Source organism: Xylocopa sonorina, chromosome 2 (genome assembly GCF_050948175.1).
Source record: "Xylocopa sonorina isolate GNS202 chromosome 2, iyXylSono1_principal, whole genome shotgun sequence".
Lineage (NCBI taxonomy): Eukaryota > Metazoa > Arthropoda > Insecta > Hymenoptera > Apidae > Xylocopa > Xylocopa sonorina.
Genome location: NC_135194.1, coordinates 12,467,617 through 12,490,270, shown reverse-complemented (window position 1 = coordinate 12,490,270; position 22,654 = coordinate 12,467,617). Strand labels below are relative to the sequence as shown.

The window sequence follows — 22,654 nt, the reverse complement described above, 5'->3', positions numbered from 1 at the left end:
AGAAAAAATAAATTAATAAAGTTTTCTTAGTGCATAATAATTGCTATAATTAACGATAATAATACAAACTTCCATTTCTTTTACCGGGTTTGCTTTTCCATATATATCTTATACAAAATAAAGTATAATGTCTTGGCTATGTCTACTTATTGTATGTGAGAATATACTTTCTGAGGTAAATCGTGTAGAACTAAATTATAGTGCTGTGTAATAGGTACTGAGGTTAAGTTAAAATTAAGTAATATAAAGTGCCGAACCCTAGCATAGGGGTGGCAATTATGGAGGTATATTCAGACTAGAGTCGCCGTACAATACAATTAATACTTTGTCTATGTATGGCCAATACTATTGGATTGGTATATTTTATGAAAAAAAAACTATTGCAAATGAAATGAAGTAAAACTATTCTCCTTATTATTTAATGAAGGTACAATGTTAAATGAAGTTTAATACGGTATACTTGATGCGCAGGTGAAAAAGATGGTATACGAGTAACAAGGAATACTTTTTATATGTATAACTAAAAGTATTGTTTAGTACGATGAAACAAAGAAATAGCTATGATATTTCTAAATCAACGTATAAAATAATTTATAAGACAAATAAATAGTTTCTCTTTTTTTAAGAATCGTATAATCAAAATAGCCTCGATTTTCCAATATTTTGTTTCATACACATAAATGGTTATACTCCAAATGTAACAATTCACAATACTTGCCTTTTTCCCTATCTAGAAGTCTAAAGATAAGAATTTTTTTATTGCTTTGTACTTCAATACTGTGTAATCTTTCAAAGTTAATAAAACACTTAGACAACAGGCACGGCGACTCTATTTTTTGCTTTCTCTTTTTTATTTTTACAAAATTTGAAACTTATCACATCCACAAAAGTAGTCAAAGGAATAGTGATGCTAATTTAACATCAATATATTTAATTCATCCTAAATTTAGCAGATGTTGTCTTGTAAACCGTGGATACTTTTCATGTAAGGTACAAATCAACGCAAGACAGGATTTTAAAAAAATAGAAATATGCCTATAGCAGTCCAAACAATATCGCGCTTAACAAATACAGTACGTTATGCTGCTATAAAATGATCAAAACACTTTACAACTCTACATTCACTTTTTAAAACAAATATTCTAAAATCAATAGTTAAGATTTGTATACAATACGAGAGAAGAACATTTTCTGAAATGACAAAAGTATAAACACTTGCCTCTTAATATGTCTTTGACATATTAATTATTGTAGCTCTTCTACTTCATTAATGCTTTTGATCTGTTATTCTCTTTCTGTCTTAAAAATAATACCTTTTAGTTCACAATCTTTCCTTCGGATTCCATTAATGTAATTAAATTGTACAAGCTTAATAATTAACATATACATACAGTGCAAAAAATATTTAAGAAGTTAAGAATTTTAATGCAAAAAGAAGAATGAATTAATGAGCGATCAGTCGCTTACTACTATATATCAATTCACGTTTTCTTATTTAAGAAGAGTAACAAATACCTTCAACAAATATAAAAGTATACTACCATATGTCAGTAACATAAAATGTAACAGGTCGTGTTAAATATGATAACAAATGGAAAACAAATCATTTAAATAAAAATCACAAAACAAGCATTCTATCTGTGAAATGTGCCTGCGTTTTACAACAAATACAATTTGTTATGAAACTGCGTAAATAAATAGCTACAACCATCTGTTTAATCATGAAATTGAGATTCTGATAACTGTAGATCGTAGAGTATGTAACGAATTTCATATGTAGTAGTTTAAATGAATTTTCCTATTTTTCATGATCAGATCTTGTGAAATTTTCTTAGTAATTCACTAGAATTAAGTTTGCGGAGTTTCCATTAAAAAAAAATTCATGATTATGTTCTGTTATGAAATATGCATTACAAGAAGTTTATATATCAATAGCAACATTGTTTTAAAGTAAAGCAGAATAATTTTTGCAAAAAATGACTTTAAATTATACAAATGCATGTTTAACAAATTATTTCGTACAAAAATGTAAAAATCTGTGTAATAAATATATGGTAAATCTCTAGCATATGCAGATTGAATTATTTCTATTTTTACATGATTCATACTGTGCTTGTAGTGACTATGTTATTGCATAAATTCAGTGTAATGTGGTTGTTTAAAATAGTACTGGATGTAAAATGTAATAAATAACAATTAATGGAGGTACAATAATAACATGACATATCTACGTCTCACTCTAAAAGATATAGCTTATTCTATCAGGTACTGTGTTGGGTTTCTTTTTCTGTCATGGTAACATGCACCAGTCTGGAATATGTTTGTAGTTCTTTCACGTTTTTTCAATTTTTTTACTTTTGTATGATGTAGTTAACTTTAAATATCTTGTACAACGTAAGATTTACCTTTACTGCAAGAACAGGAAAAAGTATATAGACTATATGTTAAATATTTTTAATTATTTTAAATTAATACTTTAATTATATGTGATATAAATTTTTTAGATTTTTCAAGAAATTTTAGAAATATTTTTTACATGTTTCTAGAAAAGCTTTTAATATATTTTTTTTTAATTCTAATGTTAAATTTTTCCTGTTCTTCTCGTATATTTCAATAGTGTATAATACAATTATAAAACATGAAGTATAAAAAGATTCTGCTAAATTAATATGGATATTTCGATTAATCTTTGTTAAAAATGTTGATAACATTCTATTTTTTGATAGAATAAATATTTGTCGAAATTTGTAATGCTACATGTATAGTTATAGTATTTGTAGTAAAAGGAAAAACCTAGACTATACTTTTAATATATAAAGTCTGAATTAGTACTCTTCTTAATTCCTTAGAACCTAAAACTTTTCTTTTATTAATTCAAATTTAGTTAATGGAAAACTTAAGATTGTGGAATGATCAGTACTATTGCTCTCTTTAAAAAAAAGCAATACATATCGTTAAATAGATTAGGCCATACCCGTAACTTGGATACTTCACAATTTTTTTCCCTAACGTGGAGGAATGTATTATTTACCTTCTCAATATTATTCAAAACATGATATTTTATGAATATGTATTCATAATTAACAGACACCCTATTTTCAAGGGGAGAAAGAATTTTCTTATTATCTCGCTTAATTAATTCTCAATTTCATATTCTTTTCTTGCATTTTGATAGATGTCATTTCAGTACTATATGTGTGAGCAAGTTATCTAATGGATATTATTAAGTATTATTTGCATGATCTCTATCCTTGTCACAGTATTATTTCACACCAAATAAAGTTAAAAGAAAATTACTAAATTCCTTGTTGAACTAATAACGTGGAAATACTGTGTTTTCTTGATAGTAATAGCTTGCTTCGAAATATTATATACAAGACAATAGTTGAAGTTTTCAGATTCAACGCACTTTCAAAACGCTATTATTTACATATTGTTTAACCGTGTATGCATGTTAGCAATTTCACTCACTGGTTATGTTGCGTTAAATTTGCAAAATGTAGTAACGCATTACTTTTAACTTCCTTGAGAATTCTGTTCTTTTAACTCATCCGTACGCGTTTATATACATTTGTATGAATACACGTTTTGCAAATCAATCGAGTTGCACGAAAACTTTTTTACATCCTACCTGTTGCAAATGTGAGCATAGGAGGAAAAAGTTTGAACACGTGGTTGCATTGCCTAATGCTTTCATCCATTTGGTCCGAGCGTCGGAACAGATATACACATAGATTTTGGTAGGGACGTATCTCCTTCTGGACATCCAGAATTGTTATTTAAACTGCTACTACTGCTGCCTAAAGTACAATTGACCATCGTGAGCTGTGTACCATCTAGATCTTGTTCTGGCTCTTGTTGCTGCTTTTGCGTACTTAAGATGACACTGTCCATCGTTTTGTACTACATTTCAAAATATGTGATAATTTTCTGTACTAATTATTTCATTATTTTATATATCACTTTAGAGAGACTTTCCTTGGATAAAAAGCTATTCGTACCTGAGAATTATTTGTTATTTGGATATCTTTCGGTTCACCGTTTATTTCCCATGATGGTAATAAGGGTTCTTTCGCGCAAGATTCAAGAATTCCGTTCGATTTTCCGCCCTATAATAACAATATATTTTTGTGGAACTGTTGTATGCAAATATTCACACTTTTGCATATACGTACTTTCGTATCCAAATGTGGATTGGTTGTTATGGGCGACGCAGGACAAAGAACAGCAAGTTCAATTTCATTAGGCGTCGTTCTAGTGTTTATCTGCTGACTCACCGATGTAGAAGATTGATCTGTACAACATCTATTCCCGTTTCGCACCTTATGTAATGTACGACCTTTTGTAGATTGCGCGTGTTCTCTCAAAATACGAGCATTCTCACACTTCTTTCGACAATACATACTACACAGACAGATTGTAATAAACCCAATGCTTATGCTTACACCAAGAATTACGCCTAAAGTGTAATGAACAATAAAGAATTATGTAATTAATTTTGATCGCTATTACTCTTTCATGTAAATAACTTTTGGCAAATAAACTTACTTACCAAGACTTTGATCAGGCTTAGCAGTCTGTGGTGGTTTCTGCTCGTCTGGTGAATTTGTTACTTTCGACGGACTACCACCTGTAATGATAATCATAGGATCCGATGGTTTACCATAACCAGCCTTTGTTGTGGCTTGTACCATAACGAAATATCGCTTTCCCGATGCTAAGCCAGGTAAAATCGTCGATGTTTTGTTACCAGGCACAGTCACGTTTCTCCACGTGTTAGCTGAATCCATCAAATCCATTGTATATATGACAACGTAATTTTGTATTATACCATTTATGTTACTTGGTTCCTTCCAAGCGATTCGTACTTTTGTATTATTTACTAAAAACCATTCTAGTTTTTCTACCTTACTTGGAACTGAAATTAATTATTAAGTTAAATAACATTTCCTTCAATTTGTTTTTATAGAAACAGAGTCAGAGGGAAAAAATATTTCTTCACTTACTATCTTCATTTGTATAACATTCGACGGACTCACTATAAAAACTACTTTGGTTCGTATCGTTTTGAATACTTCTCACTTTAAATTGATATAATGTAAATGGTTTGAGTTTGTCAACGGTAGCCTTGGTATCGTTCCTGTAAAAAAGAAATGAAGATTAATAATGCTTAACGTTAGAAAAATTGATTCAAGTTGTACCGGAAAAGAATAATTTTTTTTATTACATACAAAATAAAACATTTAGGACTATCTGAATTCGCCAAATGAATCGCGTGATAGCATAATTCAAAAGAGTTTATTTTATGCACGACGTTCAATGACCATGTCACATTTATAGAAGTAGGTGAAACGGGGATTGCTTCCAAGGCCAATGGTAAATTATCTGCTTAATAGATAAAAGCATTAATAACATATTGTATTATTATATTTATGTCATAATGAAAAAAATGTTCACATATATAGTGTACTTACTTGTCTCGAGTTGAAAAGTCTCTATTTGTTTTGTTAGACAGCCCGTTACTTTATCAGAGCTTATCATACATAAGCCCATTGTATAAGAAACATTTACATCTAAGTGTAATAAAAAGATTTCCACTTTTTAGGTAGGTAATACATGCAATTTGTTGAAAATAGAAAGTAAGATATCAATACTTACCAAGATTAGTAAATACATATTCTGTAACGTTTTGCGGTAAAAAAATAGATGCTAACTTATGTCCACTTTGATTCTTGCAATAAATTTGCCAATGGTCAAATTCCGATTCAATCTTGTCATTTCCTTTAACATTTATGTTCCATTTCACCTAATACAAGAAAATTGAACATAATATTATGAAGAAAATAAAATTCAAGAAATAAAATATTAAATTAAAAACAATGCACCAACTTTTACAGTCGTCGCGTTTACTACTAATACTTGTACATCCACATTTTTAATAACACATTGATTAGATTCAGCAGATGGCATAGTTACAGTAATCCATTCTAATTGTGATTCGCTCATGTTAGGCCAACCTTGCTTTGTTTTCGCTAGTACTCGTAGATGGTATTGTGCTTCGGGTTCTAAATCTTTAAGAATGTTTATAGTAATTTTTTAATAATGTAAAAATAACGGTTAATGATCCTAAAATGATAAAGAAAGGAAAAATATACGTACCAGAAAGTACATACGATTCCACGTTGGCAGGTAAATGACGAACCGAAGAATATGGATGGTCATGCTTCCTGTACTGTAATTTGTATTGTACCACAATGCCACGAGACTCTTTTTTAGTTAGTGGCTCCCACGATACATTTAACTTTGTACTACTAAGTATTTTTACGTTTACTTTTGGTGCACCTTTAGGAACTAAATAACAAACAAGAAAACATAGTGGTACCGTTTTACATTCTGAATAAAAAAAGAAAAGTAAAAAGAACATCCAAAAAATCACGCACCACTTGGGGCTGTAGAACACAAAATGGTGGCTGATTGATCACTAGGACCAAAATTGTTCCATACTCGTATGTAGAAGGAGTAATTAGTATATGGTTCTAGAAGCTTCGTCACTTCTACTGACGTAGAATTACCCGGTTCAGGTGGAGAAACTTCTTCCTTGCCTCCTTCTTTGCAAATATATCATGTAAAAAAAATGTAATTAGAGATTTAACGTTTTGCCTATGTACAACATGTACAATGGTGTTTAGAATCACTAATAAAATATACACAAAGAAATAAATGAAAATGCGTATATGATAACATGAACAATGCAAAACTTATATAGTTTTATAAGTTTGTATATAACCGCTGATACACCACCATTCAGCTTTGCTTACAGTGTATATCCTTACCTTAAACCATGTCCTTTCTGGAAGTGTTATCCAACATTTTGCAAGCACTGCAGCTAACTTCTGATAAGTTTCATTATCAGTGTGTGCAATTTGACCCTTGATGAAATTAGCTACAGTGCTTGTGAAACGTTGGAATAACTTTTCTCAAAGAACACAACTTACATTTAAAAGTACATTATAATTATAAGAGTGTAATGTAATATTTCTATCCTGTACTTCAATTAAAATTGCTTAAATAACTTACCTACAGGACTATAATGGACGGTATAAGCTTTAATACTGCTATGTGGTAGAGACTTTGGTGGTTCCCAGGAAATAAAAATTTTAACGGGCGACAGAGCATGACATTTTAAAGAGGTAGGTGCAGCAGGACTATTACGAGACGTGTTTACTTGCAGCCGACCTGCGGCCCAAATTTCTCCCGCTGAATTAACAGCAACACATTGATAAATACCAGCATCAGCCGGAACTGTTGCAGATATTGCCAGTTCTATTTTATTAGACTCTTTTATATATATAGTCCTACGTCCTGTAAAAAGAATTTATACATTTACATTATACACGTAGTACATATAAAATAAAGACAAATAAATATTTGAACAAATAACTCTACCATTAATTGTAATATTCAATAAATCTTTTAACCAATATATTTTAGGCACAGGTAATCCTTGTGCTTGACATTCAAATCTTGCGGTTCTTCCATTTGGGCATACTTGATTCGCAGGTGTTTTCACAAATGATGGTGGTATCAACACATCGACTGTTATATTCTAAAATTGTTTTTCAAAAATATTTTATTAAAATTATTAGCGTAATTATATACTCACGGCAGTACTCTTTAATAACACACCTGAACCTCCACATTATTTGTAACAAAGTTTTTTACAGAACATATGTAAATTCCTGCATCGGATGCACTCACATTTACTAGTGATAATATGTTAATACCAATACTAGAATTAAGCAAAATGCGAGGTTGTGCAACATTGTGATTATCTAAAAATTAATAAATTGTGCCATGTTATATTTATATGTTGTAACAGGGAAGTGTCTAAACAATATTACTTATGTTCATATATAAATCACCAATATAGCGAGGAATAAATGACCACATCATAAGTGGTGATGGATATCCAGATGCAGCACATGCTAAAGTAAGATTCGATCCATTTAGCAGCCAATGATTGTATGAAACTTGTGGAAATAACAACGGCGGTGTATATGATCCATTACCTTCTGGTTGTGGAATAACAGTTAATTTTGCTTCTTTACTTTTTTTGGTTTTCTTTAGGAATTCATTATTTACTATGCATCTGTAAGAAAAACAGATAATACATTGTATTTTTATTTATCATATAATCTAATAATGATTAAATAACTACGATATACATACTTATATGAACCAGCATCTGATAACTTCGTTGCTTTTATGTACAGAACACCTGGTGGTACCATTATATACTTACTACTGTAAGTTAAACAATATTAATTAATAGAATAACTGTATAATTAATTGTTATTTGCTATTTAAAGGTACTCACTTTAAATTACTCTGATTGGGTAACAATATTTTTTCATTATGCTGCCATGTGATATTAGGAGGAAAAGGAACACTATCTATTAAGCAAGTTAGTCTTGCTACTTCACCTTCTTGTGCAGTTATATTTTTTGGTGATTCTTTAAACATATGGGCAAGTTCTATAATAATAAAAAAAACATGATTTGCAAAATTAGACATTGCAATGATAAAATATGAAATAAAAATCTTACCTGCTATATGAATGAATGTAGGGGATGATCTTAAAAGTCCTAAATTGGTACGTGTTACACAACGATATTCGTTTTTGTAATTATTTTTAAAGTTAATGATAGTAGTGTTCTTTTCTTTAAATTTCTGCACCATCTGTGAAAATAAGGATTACTTTAATACTAAAGCTGAAAATGAATAACACATACCAGAGGACTAATATTTCATAAAATGTACCTTGTGTAAGTGAAGAGAACCATTTTTGAGAAGAGTACAACGTGCGGTACCACAAGGTGGTGCTGATACTCCATTGTGTAACCAAGAGATATTTTGATTTGATCCAGTTATACAGCTAAGTGTAATTCCTTTCTTTCCCAATATCACATGACCACTAGGTTGAATTTCCAATGTTAAGCCCGAACCTTTAGTTGGACTATTGTTAAAGTTTTCTGATTTCGACACGTTTTTGTTATGCAAACTGGTTCCAATTTCTTTGACACCTGCGAAGTGAAATGTGAACCGTGCAAAGGTTTTAATTTATAAAATTCACAATATATTTCTGTATGAATCTTTAATGTTGCATAAGTGTAATCGTGCATCTAACATCTTTTTCGTGAATGTTGTTCACAGAATCACAATCATATCTGATGACTGAAATTACATAAGTAATACGTTCATAAAATTACATTGATTTGCATTCCAACTTATTGAAATAAAGCTTCTATATAACAAATCAATTGTACATTTACCATTCAAATATTTAAACAGTGCAATGTGTCCATTAAAAAATGACATATTTTTATGTATGTCACAATGATATAGGCAAAATATTTGGAAAACATGATTGCTTTTCTCAGAACGTTACGTGCACGTAAAACGTTCAAGTTTGGATCGCGGATTTTCATTCATCGAGTGCCGCTTAAAAAATGAGAGAAAAACGAGACTATCGGGATTACAATCAACGTTGCTAGTAGAAAATAAACGATTATTAACGCGTGGTCCAGCGTGTATCAGTTCGGCGAATATAAACAGATTAGATAGAAGGAAAGGAGGGAGACGCACCTGCGGCACAAGCGGGCTTTAGCACTTCTGTAAACAAGATGCTCAGTAAAAGTACTCGCGCCGCCATATATTCACACTCATTGGCACTGGTTTCACTGACAAATCTTGGCCGAAATACGCCGTCGGTTTGGTAGACTTTTCTGCGAAATTCGTCGCCGCATGTTTGACATCGCCTGCAAGAGTTTTTGGTCGTTCCGTTCACCGAACTCTTACCCCTCTTCGAGCCTCGCTCTGTGTTCTCACATGATCGCAAAGCGTAATAATATATCGTCACCGAACGATCGAGGACGTCGACAATACCGAGCGTTACACGGTCGTCGCGAATGATGCTCGATTAGCTTCGTTTGCATTAGCACGCGATTCATTCGTTTCTTGCCATCTTCTACCACTACTACCACTATTTGTAATTTTTACAGTAAGGAAAGGCAGTTCCAAAATTCCTCGCTGCGAACACGTGGCGCCGCGCACGGGAAACTTTTCAAGCAGAACGGACACAGCAGGTACGACGATTTGTCGGACAGGGTGTTCGATAACCATTGGTTGAAAATTTGTGACCGTTTGGACATTTTCACGTGGGACGATCTACGGCATGGTTACTTCAATTTGAAGAGAGAAGTGTCATTTTTCGAAGCATCGTGTCGTGCAGCGCCGCGTGAAGTTTCTCTATGCTTTGACCAATAATATTATTGAGAAAACAATGTCAAAATCACCTGCGAGTGATAACACAAATGTGTGTCCTTACGCTTTTGTGTGATATTATTGTACTTAATGCTTATTTTAAAAATATAAACTTTGAACCGTAGAAAGATACATTTTGTACGCTTAACTAATGCGCGATGAAATTTGGTGAATTAGTTATAAGTAGTTTTATGTAAAAGAAGTGGCTTGCGATAATATATCGGTAACAAGTGTACACATTGATATACAAACGTCGATTCCTTGAGAAAGTACCTAACCTCTAAAATTTAAATTAAATATGGCGCGTCAAAGTGTTAATGCAGACAGCGAGAAAATGCATAATCTGTTGGACAATAAAAATATTGACTTAGATAATTGTAGGAAATTAATTAAATCGTATATCGATCTGGTAAAGTTATGGAATTTATTGAATTTTATAAGATGTAGTTAAATTGTTTAAAATTATTGGAGACAGATAATTATTTGTTTGTTTACAGCATTTGTATAGTGCTGCTTTATTTTGGGCAGATAAGGTTGTCTCATTAAGTAACGAAGATCCTAAAGATGTATGTACATTAGCGCACTGTATGTATCTAATGAAGCAATATCATAGAGCTGCGCATCTTATTAGAAGTCGTGGACTAGAAAAAGTAAATTTTAATTCAATAATTATTTTCAATGATATGCAACATTGTTACATAAACAGTTTCTTGAATAATGTCAGTACTATTTTATAGACTGATGTAATGTGCCACTATTTGACGGTAAGAAGTCTTTTAGAGGCAAAAGAGTACAATGAAGCACTTCAAGTAATTAATGAATCGGAAATGTGTACAAACATAACACAATCAGGGTTTGGAGATCGCATAGACATATTGGAAGATGCTCCAAAAAATGTAATTATCTATAGATAGAGGTTCTTTCAAATGTAATTTTCTTCAATGGATAAAACTTTACCAACTAATTTTTGTTCTGCAATAGGTACAAAGTTCAATATTGTATGTGAAAGGAAGAGTATATGAAGCTATGGATAATAGAGCGGTAGCAACCGATTGTTATAAACAAGCTCTACATTGTGATGTATATTCATATCAGGCATTCGAAGCACTAGTTCAGAACCAAATGCTTTCAGCTGCTGAAGGTATGAAAATTGTGAGGTTTCATATAGCGTGAAAATGAAGAAATAAATATTGTTATTTTGTATAAAATTTTAATAGAAAAGGAACTTTTGGAATCTCTTCCATTTGGTGAACAGTGTACAGAGGCTGAAGCAGAGTTTTTACAATTATTATACGAGAGCAAATTAAAGAAATATCAAGAACCAAACAAGAAGCAAACACTTGCTACTTGCAGTGTAATGGGAGTTCTTGTTACTCATAAACTATTAGGTAATTTGGATATGGAAGTTGCAGAAGCAGAGCGATTGTATTACAATTGTGATTATCACAAATGTTTCTCTCTCACGGAAAGGTAATTTCTAGATATTAATATATATTATATCTTGTAATGTATAAGTTTATTATATCAGTGGTGTATACTTTAGGATATTAAAGAAGGATCCATATCATAATTCATGCTTACCAGTGCATATTGCCTGCTTAGTGGAACTGAAGAAAACTAATGGTACATATAATATACTATATCATTAGAAATAAGACACTCAATTCACAGACTTACATATAATACTTATTTTTCAGCTTTATTTTATTTAGCGCATAAATTAGTTGATTTATATCCAGATATGGCCTTAGCATGGTTTGCAGTTGGATGTTATTACTATAGTATAGGTAAATATAATTTTGATGAAACAGTTTTGATATCTTAACTTACTGTTCTATTAAAAATGATGTTCTGATAACAGGAAAAAGTGATCCAGCACGAAGATATTTAGCAAAAGCTACAGCATTAGACAGACTATTTGGTCCTGCATGGCTAGCTTATGGTCATTCATTTGCTGTAGAGAATGAACATGATCAGGCAATGGCTGCTTATTTTAAAGCTTCTCAGCTAATGAAAGGTTGTCACCTGCCACTTTTGTACATTGGACTTGAGTGTGGCTTAACGAATAATCTTAAATTGGCTGACAAGTTTTTCCAGCAAGCTCAGGGAATAGCCCCAAATGATCCATTCGTTATACATGAGATGGGTGTTATATCTTTTTACAATTTAGAGTAAGTATTTCAACGTTTATTTTAATGTTATCCCTGAGACTGAGTTACTCTAACATGCAAAAGAGAGGTTCAAAATTTACTCTGCAACCTGATTAGTGTACTTCCACCCTTCCACGGTTTTTGGAAATCTGCCTAATTTATCAAGAGTTGTCGTTTCATCGAATACAGTTACAAAACTGCTGAACGGCAGTTTAAGGAAGCCATGAAAAGAATTCAAGGTGGCCTAAAGGATGTTATTCTACCTAGCAAGTGGGAAGCACTTCTGAATAACCTGGGTCATACTTGTAGAAAAATGAAGAAATACGAAGAGGCCTTAGAATATCATCAACAGGTTAAAAAAATCGAGATTTAAATAATAACAGATTTTTGTTCAAATTATGATTTACTTTGTAATTCAGTATATAGAATACATAATAATTACAGGCATTAGTCTTAAACCCTTTAAATGCATCAACATATGCAGCAGTGGGATTCATCCATGCACTAATGGGAAATACCCAAGATGCTGTTGATGCTTTTCATCGGGCACTTGGACTTAAAAGGGATGATACTTTTACTACAACCATGTTAACTTATGTTATGGAACAGCTCATAGAAGAATCACCTCCATATCCTGGTATGGTGGAAAAATTGACTTCCTACTACATTTCATTAATAACAATTGCAAATTATACGTTTGTTTGGCTATAAACAATACTTTTTAGATGCACCAATCGATATTCCAAAATATAAATATCCTGCAAATAGAAATCAAGAGGCAGACAATGCAGAAACTTTAGAGAATGTAAACAACATAACTGGCACAGCAAGTCAGGATATTGATAAACTAAGAGTAAATTTATTTTCGGGCTGGGGAGAAGATTCTGCTAAAGCTGAAGACAATACTTCTGATAAAGTGGAACGTAATCCACGAGACGTGGTTGTGAATTATTCCAGCGACATTAGTTCTGAAGTTGAAATGTTAGATTCGTCGACCGCACATATAGAATGAAAAGCGCAAATTTTTTTAAATATAATAAACGGATTTTTGTCTATATAATAAAGCAATTGATTTGCTTCAAACACTCCTCTGTTCAATATTCCTCTGTCATGTATTTTATTAATTTTGTAACATTTTAAACATAAATTGCAAATTTAGTGCAATGATAAGATATAAAAAAAATAGAGATCGAATTCAATATTTTATTATATAATTTGATATTTCAATACGATGTCTTTTGCGTGTATTATAAAATTATGTTATTGTTGCAATGTACGAGCGATATATGTAGTAGCAATTCCTAAAAATGTCTACCTTATCTAAAGCATTTAACGTTTCAAATCAAATTTATTACATATTACAATTTTGTTTATTTAATCTATTATTTGTAAATGCTACATTCGATATTCTGCGGTAGAATTTTTATATTTTATTGGATAAGGGCGCGTTCGCGAACCGCGCCGGCGTTTAGCGAAGATGGTACTCTTGCTGATGCAAGAGGGAGAGGGAGGGTCAGATCTTCAATTCAGTTCACAGAGTGGAGCAATGTGGAGAAGAATGGGCGTTCCGTCTCCATCGTTGCTGTATCGACGTTAAATCGAATAGAAAAAGAAATAAAATTTTGCTTTTGAAGAACCAAGGAACTAATTATAAATGGGCGATTCTAAGAGTTAAAACAATTAAAATATCATCCCCCGGCGAATGATTAAAAACCCGGTGGGATCAAATGTTCTACAAAATTTTTAATGCAACACATAATTGTTGATTCACTAATTTATTAAATTCGCGTATTTAATTCTCTGTGTTCGTCGAATCGAGACAATTTTATCAAAGACATTTATTAAATATCAAATTTGTAATACATTGAACTACGTCACGGCGTAACCACGTTGAATCAGTGGAGAACAACGATCGGAACAATTGAAAATCTCGGCGAGGCTCAATCGAAAATCGACATGCCTACGTTAGTACAAACGGTAAGTCGTTATTCTCTTATAAAATATTTTACATTCTTCCTCTTTAAGTGGTCGATATGCGTTCCTTGATATTTCCCTGCAAATGTTTCGAATGCAATGCAAATGCATCTCGTTTCTCTGTGGACCTGGTTTTTTAACTTGTCATGTGGTCGATTGGTAACCTACTTTGGAATTTCGTTAGCGCTATGGTGTCATTTCGAAAGAGGAATTTATACCGTGTAAATCATGTCTGTACACAGTGACGATTATAATGTAGAACCTAGAATGTGAAACCAAATACCGAGGAATGTCCTGCGTCCTCACTTGTAAACAAACACGCGAATCGTACGTTGAGCCGCAACGCGTCCACGTGCAAAACACGTTGCGTTTCGTACGCTGATGGTCTAGCCCCTTTATCTAAATATAATATATGCATGTTGCACCACCTAAAATTGTCCTTAAACCTTCATCGATAATTTAATAAGTATCAAAGGTAATGAAGGTAATGAAGAATTCGATCGAATTTTGTCATTAAAATTATCTGATATCGACAAATCCGATGGAGATCCTATGCCGTATTTCTGCCGACACGTACCGTTCTTCTAACATTTTAGTTGTATCGTTCAACTTGGATGTGATAAATTTGTAACTAGAAGTTTTATAAAATCTAGGTTCCACTTATATCTGCTGACATATATGTATGTAGCACGTAGAGAATCTCCAGTCATACATCCGACGACTTTCGTAAGAACAATCGATATCGGTGCAAGCCTCGATGAGTCAAAGGGTCGCAAAACCTTAAGGGTTCTCGAAAATATTCCAGTTCTGATCAATGTAACACGATTATGCTAAATTATTTGCGTCGATTATATTAGGTTTCGTGCCCTTTTGAACTTGACAGCATTGAATTCCACGAAGTTTGGAATTCTTATTGAACTTGTAGAATGCTTCGATATCTTCCCCGGCCCTGCAAAATTTTTTTTCCGAATTCCATGAACGCGAACTGGGAGTGGCGTCCTTCAAGCTCCTGTTTTCGTTATTCTGTACCGAAGCGAAAACTCTAAGCACAGTTTGCCGGTGTCGTTCGTAGCGATGACTTCGAGGAATTTAGCGGTAGGTGGATACGCATTAAATTACACGATTTTTCGACTACCAACGGAAACATTTTAGCGTTTGAAGTCATTTAATCGTCTGTATAGTATATCTTCCGATGAATCGTGCAACTTCTGAAATTTCATCACCTTTGCCGGAAATTGCGCAAGGAAATCGGTTGACCAGCCAACCAGTACGCATTAATCAAAAAGTGTGCGATTGAAAAAAAAGCAGCAAATAGAAAATAATAGAATAACGATATGTATCATTTCTCACTCTACGTTCAAACACAATACAATTTACGAACACCAATTCAAACATTCCATATTAGCGACCTTACTTCCTATAGTGTTGTCACTTCGATGTAACGTTCATGTACATACACATTACAGTTCATCACCCTAAAAATTAACCGCAGCGATCTGTCGGAGCTATTTTTTTCGTCTCGAAAACAGAGGAAAACAAACTACGAAACAACTGAGGTGTCACTGTATAAAAAAGAATGGTAACAGGTTACTGTATTATCACTCTGCAACGCTACACCTTGTTATCACGACGCTGGACATATACTGACCGTGATTTATATAATCAAAATGCAAGCCGTTTCGGGCTTTTGGTTTACGATACTCTAATCTTCGGCGCGTTCTTCTTTCCTTTTTTTACAGGCAGACTCATCGTTCGATCTCGACGGGGTGATAATAAAGGATTGGTCTGATCGCAAAAATGAAACAACGCATAGCTTACAACTGCAGCGTGATCAGCAGGACCACGTGCAGGTGCAGACACGGGACCGGGAACAGTTAGAACGTGAAAAGTATTTGATGAAGTTGCAGCAGGACCGTGATCGTGAGCGCGAACGGGAGCATCCTCAACGGTTGCCGTCCATCAGCAACTTATTGCTGGATCTTCCATCGCCATTCAGTTCTCAGCAATATTCTCACGAAGCGTCATGCACGCAACCTAATAAGAGCAACAGTATTGATGGAAAAGGTTCGTTTTTTTCGTTTTACTTCTGATAGCCATGTAATGTTTTCTATTTTCGTATTTGGGTACATTTGTAGATTATCTGTTAATCATTTTGTGAAGCACTGGGGAGTGGAAAGAACTCGGATAGCAATAGTTAGTATAAGTAAATGGAGTGCTAATTATCATGGTGCTTTTAACTATCATTAACTATAATCAATAGCACTTTTGATGGTTAATAGCAAAAGGGTTGACACAGGGTTGTGTCGCATATAATTCTGTATGTTGGAACAAGAGTAACCAACATGGGACAGTTATTTTTGACTATTCTCTGGTTTTTAATGTACATTTTAACAATTTCTCTGCATTGATTGCTTTCATACCGAGATACAGAATTGTACAGTTGTGCGCTTTTTATATTTCATTGTGCGTTCTAATTTAAAAATGTTCCTTTTCTCTCTCTTCTCTTTTTTTTTTTTTTTAATAACACCTGATAGATGCAAGGAAGTTTGTTCTAATTGCCTGCTTGGTCGTTCAATTTCAAAAACTAACGAGCGTATCCGTTTGTCGTTTGTTACTCGATAGTCCTCACGTCCCTCTGATGTATATTTCCGTGAATTTATTCGAAACAACAAACAGACTTTTTCGTTTTTCCTCCCTTGCACTAGGTGACATGTCGATTTCGGATTTATTCGGACTGGGTTTACCGCGGGGATCGTTGATAGGCAGTCAATCAACAGCTACGTCTCCTGGTTGCCGCAATTATGAGTATCAGGGTCGCAATCAAGGATCCTCTCAGCATTATCAGGTGATATTTCCTTTTACTTTATATATTTATGCACAAGCGTCCACCACAACATGGTTTATATGCTGGAACGTTTTACTCTGATTTAGGTCAGGCAACTTCGTTATTCATGATGCGCTTACTAGAGCCAGTTCCTTTAATCTTTCCTAGCTACGATTTATAACGGTTTCCTAAAGATAACAGTTTACTTGCGTCGATTGTGAGAAGAGAATTAAATGTTGCCTACGATAAACACGTTTCATTCGGTCTTATAAAAATGTTAAATGCTTCTTATTTGATACAGTTGAAAAAGTTAATGAATTTCATGATTATATTTTAATCACTTGAAAGGTACAAGGAGCGAAAAGAGCGTGCTATTGTAAAATGTTTTTCTTTCAATTTGCGAATGTAGCTTGTTGAGCACGATAGTGAAAATTCCAAACGGTGAACTAGGCAGCAGTATTCCAAAACGTCTGCCTGCTGCCAATGCAATAACCGGAACAATGATTATCCTCATTGGAGTGACTCCAACTGCTCCTCAACCTTCCTTTTCTGTCCGTTGTGCCGTTAATTTTTTTTTCTTGCACAATAGAGACCTTCTGGCTACCTGATGTATCGATTTTCAATATATTTGTTCTGACGAATCGCTAACGTCAATTTAGGATACCACAAATAACAACAGTAGACCAGGATAATGCCGCGTAATAGCCATAAAGATGAAGTTTTAGAGAAACTAACGGCAATGAGAAACGAAAAGTATTGCGATGTGCTAGTACGTTACGTAATAATTTTTGTTTCAGCTTAAAATTGACCAATAATTTAATAGACCAATATTGGTTCCTGAGTGGCTGATATAATAATATATATTATTAATGACGAATTATTATAAGTAGTAATGTATAATTGCAATCTGTACCATAACAATGATTGAATGATGTTATTCGGTCAAAAGAGGTAAAAGCAAGAGAGACCTGTACGAAAGCTGTGCCTTATCGACCAGACGCTTTAATGGACATTTTATCAGGCTCTTCTCGACGCCTTTAACGTTATTACCTTCACCATTTGCTAGATGCATCTGTACATAAAGGACCGACAGGACATCGAAATGCACGTATTAGAGCCGACGTATAATGCGTTGGGCAAAATAAATTACGCATAGCCGCGCGCGTTAGCGCGACCCGGATTCCAGGGTAGCCAAGAATTTACAAGCTTGAGCCAAACGGCTCTATCGCGGCCCACTCTCCCTTTTTCCCTTTTCTTCTCTTTCGCCTCAACTGTTCCATAAACTTCTAATCGTATATCTCATTGTTTTTATCATTTATCTTGTAACATTATATTGGATGCGATCCAATAACAAATGATGCATACAAATCTATATTCGTATTATCTATATATCTATATATCGTATTTTCAATTTCGTACAATGAATAATTCCTAAGGTAAGAAGATTAAGAAAGTTTTGTCTAATTGTTGTATGTTTGGTGAATATAGTGTGACGATTGGAATGGAATCTACTCGAACTCTTCAATGTTAGATGTTCCAAGCTCCCCGAGTTCTATTACCACATCCGGTATCCCCAGCAGCCCCGGAAGTCTCTATTCGAACCCTTATTCGTACTCATCTACAAAGAGTAGGAATCAATCAACATCGTCGTTGACAAATCGAGGATCTATGCAATATGTTGGTTCACCGACATCGCCCATTCATTCTCCTTTTTACGGAAGACCTATCCGTGGATCACCACCTTACAGGTATTCAATTAGGAATACTTTATAGCCATGTATCGTTTAAACAGTTGGAACTGGTTAGTAACACGTGCTTTATATTTTTAACGCTAGTGACTGTAGTAGTCCTACATCCGAGTATTCTCACACTACAGGATGCAACGGATCTAGATCAAACTCACCAGCAGACTCAGAAACGAGTGGTATAAGTAGTATAGATGAATCTTTATCCGACATAATGGTAATTTCTTTTTTTTAATTCAATACAACTAATTACTTCAATTCATCAAGATTAAGGAGAAGTAAATGATTTCATTTTAGAACTGTTTATCATTTAACTCATCACACGGATGTTACACTCCGCCGTTTCAACGAATGGGAGCAAAAAATTATTTATCTACATCCCATCAGAATTCATCATCAACGCATCATCATCATTCACATGGACATAATCGTGGTCATCACTGCGGCGCGAATCAAGGTAGCGGTTTTCTGAATTCCCTTTTGTCGCACGAGAAAAGCTGTTGCTCCACTGGAAATCATATGATGGGACTGAATTCACCATCCGTGAATATCTTAGATCCACAGATGTCTCTGGAACGTGTAGCACGATTTCATCGAAGTGCTGCTGGTATATAACAGTTTACTCGTTAAAATGTATGCAGACAGAGACTAATAGGGAGCATATTGATAATAGAAGTTATTTCAGCACTTTGCGACCCAATATGCACTTGGAGTGGTACATTGCCACAACGTACTCAGAAACCGTCAGGTTATTCATCCAAGGTATTCCTCGGCGGTGTACCTTGGGATATTACCGAGTCTCTTTTAGTCGCAACTTTCAAGCAATTCGGTCAGATACGGGTAGAATGGCCAGGAAAAGATCAGTCCGCTACGCAGCCAAAAGGATATGTATATATCATATTTGAATCCGAGAAACAGGTAATTAAATATTTTATATTGCATATTGCACGTGTCGTTCCTCTTTTGATGAGAGACGATATGCATTGTTTAAGGTGAAAACTTTGTTGGCATGTTGTACACATGATTTTACCAATGGTGGCAGTTGGTATTACAAAATATCATCTAAACGTATGAAAGCAAAAGAGGTATGTCTTTCCATATTTTATTAACCCTTAGAGTATATATCAAGCTTTGATTTCTTTTTAATACTCCTTTAGAATAGTTACAATTTTTGTACGATTTTAACACAGGTACAGGTGATACCTTGGATTCTTGAAGATAGTAATTATGTTAAATCTACATCGCAAAAACTTGATCCTCACAAAACAGTGTTTGTCGGTGCTCTTCACGGTATGCTTACTGCTGCTGGTCTAGCAAAAATTATGGATGATTTGTTTCACGGTGTTATTTACGCAGGTAGAGAACGAGGCACTTGTCTACCGCTGAATATATATGATAATTAATGGATATACACCACTAACATTGAAACTTTATTTTAGGCATTGATACTGACAAACACAAGTATCCGATCGGATCTGGTCGTGTTACATTTAGTACAAAACATTCATACATGAGAGCAATTTCAGCTGCTTTCATAGAAATAAAAACTGCCAAATTTACAAAAAAGGTTTAAGTAATTTTTTTTAAATATTCGTTTTTAGGTAAGATCGGATTATAACGAAATATATTTCTTTATAATATAGGTGCAAGTTGATCCGTATTTAGAGGATTCTATGTGTTCTGTGTGTTCTTTGCAACAAGGACCCTATTTTTGTCGTGAAGTGGTATGTAAAAGAAATTTTTTTCCTTTCTTACATATAAGATATTTAATATCATTTTTACTCTTTTCTAGATGTGCTTCCGTTACTACTGTCGTAATTGCTGGCTATGGCAACACTCAATGGAACCAATGTTGCATCATAAGCCATTAATGCGCAATTCCAAGACGAATCAAGTGGTCGGATTATCTCCAAACGTAAATTCCGGATCTCGTGGAATTAACACATTTAAGTACAATTATTGAGCTTCCCTTTCATGATCACAGATTCAATTTTTTTTTTTTTTTGACTCTTTGTTTTTGCACGGACGTTGCGCTAGATGACTTATTGGCAAGGTGCAAACTTAGTTTTTATCGCAGAGCTGCGGGCAGCTGGTTTGACGATATACATAAAAATACCGGATATACCAGCTGATCAGCAAATGCAACGATTTGTTTATTATCGTTATTATCAACGTACGTCCGCGGTATAGAGACTAATTAATGAATATAAATCGTGTTTTCATATAAAGTTCCTATTTCGAACGCGGCCACCACCACGTTCTAAACAAACAATACTTTTATTTAGTATGTTTACTTAGGGACTGGTTCTCTTGTTGATCGTTTTATTCCGAAGAATATATTTGTGCCATTGGATAACACATCACATTATACGGCAATTATGCGTTACGAGTGAGCATTTACATTGAATTCGTGTGTGAGTTCAATTGTGGCTTTTATAGTGACAATAATTTTTATACGATAAAATGGGGAAGCCACTCGACTGTTAAAAAAAAGATAAAAGCGGAAAAGAGAAAAGGGCTAAGTTCGTGATGTTAAAAAGCCATTAAGAAAAAAACACAATGCGCCGCTATAATAATCTATCGGCGAAATATTACGCTTAATCGTAAACTATTCGGTGAGATTAGATTATTGTAGTGTTCTAGCGGCAGGAGGGATTAATAATTTAATAATTTTTTTTTTTTTTGTGAAGACCGCATTTGATTCGAGTACTAGCTAGAACCCAGGCTGTATATCGACATTTGTCGATGTTATTGCCCGCCTTTGTAGTTTTATGTTAGATTGTACAGTGTAAGTGTATTGCCGAAAGCGGCCACTGTAATCATAATTTATATTCTTATAATCAAAGCGGTAAACTTTTGCGAGCTTTCGTTTACAGGGACTGTTTAACGGTTGACAAAATGGAGAAGTACACGGTCTACGATTCTGGTGCGGATTGTAATGAATTGATTCTGTTTTTATTTTTTGTTACGATATTATGTTACGTATTTTCTTTCAACAATATTTTGTGGTATTACTTCGTAATCGCGTTTCTGATGTTTTGATATCATTTTGTTGAGCGAATTAAAAATCATATTTTTGCAGATAGATTTTCATTGTCGTTCCTCTCTTTCTGTTTTATCATTGTTTTTTTCCATTTCTTCTTTCTTTTTAGTCGTTCCAACAAAGAATTCTTCCAACTGTACCTTCTGCCCCTCCCTAAACTCCTGGCCTTACGAAATGTGTGCTTATGCAAACTGCTAGATACTAAATGTTATTCCACCATGAAAATTCGATAGATAGTATTAACAATAATATAAGATACTCAGGTTAATTATCATCTATACGATACTTGTTTTAATCATATTAACTTATACTTAATCTTTTAATTTATCATTTATCTTTAGATTGTTTTATATATATAAATTATAAAACATTATTTCAATTAATCATCGTGTGCAATAATCTTACAATTAATAATCACAATTGATCATCAATAAGATCAAGGGAGTATAAGTTAAAAATAATAATTATAACGTTGAAAAGATTTAAATGCAGTCAAAAGCTGAAATTCTTAATTATAAATTTCAACCTTGATGTTAAGTCAAGTAACAAGTAGCTAAGTTTATCTACAATTTAAAAATTATATTCGAAACATATG

At 33.5% G+C, this 22,654-nt stretch overlaps 3 protein-coding genes across 9 annotated transcripts; 2 read left to right on the top strand and 1 right to left on the bottom strand.

The window, feature by feature from the left end:
* Positions 1-2,698: 2,698 nt before the first annotated feature.
* On the bottom strand, positions 2,699-10,044 carry LOC143432891 (protogenin B). Of its 5 annotated transcripts, none has more exons than XM_076909861.1 (20): positions 9,646-10,044; positions 8,821-9,083; positions 8,607-8,739; positions 8,378-8,534; positions 8,230-8,304; positions 7,902-8,149; positions 7,687-7,832; positions 7,447-7,606; positions 7,078-7,362; positions 6,441-6,605; positions 6,160-6,351; positions 5,890-6,071; positions 5,659-5,806; positions 5,475-5,573; positions 5,232-5,385; positions 5,007-5,140; positions 4,553-4,918; positions 4,176-4,459; positions 4,002-4,109; positions 2,699-3,903 (listed from the first exon to the last, which is right to left on the bottom strand). In XM_076909861.1, exons 1-20 carry the CDS (start codon positions 9,710-9,712, stop codon positions 3,694-3,696), a joined length of 3,576 nt encoding a protein of 1,191 aa, XP_076765976.1. In that variant the 5' UTR covers positions 9,713-10,044; the 3' UTR covers positions 2,699-3,693. The 5 variants fall into 5 exon arrangements, with proteins under 5 accessions (XP_076765976.1, XP_076765977.1, XP_076765975.1 ...); XM_076909862.1 differs by having other exon boundaries at positions 2,701-3,903; positions 6,441-6,608; positions 8,230-8,301; XM_076909860.1 differs by having other exon boundaries at positions 2,702-3,903; positions 6,441-6,608.
* Positions 10,045-10,385: 341 nt separating this feature from the next.
* Positions 10,386-13,556, top strand: Cdc16 (cell division cycle protein 16). The gene is made up of 11 exons (XM_076910225.1): positions 10,386-10,732; positions 10,821-10,973; positions 11,061-11,219; positions 11,305-11,464; positions 11,541-11,793; positions 11,867-11,946; positions 12,021-12,110; positions 12,185-12,494; positions 12,663-12,825; positions 12,918-13,110; positions 13,199-13,556. The coding sequence occupies exons 1-11, from the start codon at positions 10,622-10,624 to the stop codon at positions 13,483-13,485; spliced, it is 1,959 nt and encodes a 652-aa protein (XP_076766340.1). The 5' UTR covers positions 10,386-10,621; the 3' UTR covers positions 13,486-13,556.
* Positions 13,557-14,030: 474 nt separating this feature from the next.
* Positions 14,031-22,099, top strand: Orb (polyadenylation element binding protein orb). Of its 3 annotated transcripts, XM_076909709.1 has the most exons (14): positions 14,031-14,450; positions 15,143-15,263; positions 15,373-15,542; positions 16,187-16,511; positions 17,153-17,292; positions 18,760-19,019; positions 19,107-19,233; positions 19,314-19,623; positions 19,702-19,934; positions 20,009-20,101; positions 20,207-20,372; positions 20,456-20,583; positions 20,660-20,740; positions 20,809-22,099. In XM_076909709.1, the coding sequence occupies exons 3-14, from the start codon at positions 15,522-15,524 to the stop codon at positions 20,977-20,979; spliced, it is 2,055 nt and encodes a 684-aa protein (XP_076765824.1). In that variant the 5' UTR covers positions 14,031-14,450; positions 15,143-15,263; positions 15,373-15,521; the 3' UTR covers positions 20,980-22,099. The 3 variants fall into 3 exon arrangements, with proteins under 3 accessions (XP_076765824.1, XP_076765823.1, XP_076765825.1); XM_076909708.1 differs by lacking the exons at positions 15,143-15,263; positions 15,373-15,542; XM_076909710.1 differs by lacking the exons at positions 14,031-14,450; positions 15,143-15,263 and having other exon boundaries at positions 15,349-15,542.
* The last annotated feature ends 555 nt before the right edge of the window (positions 22,100-22,654 follow it).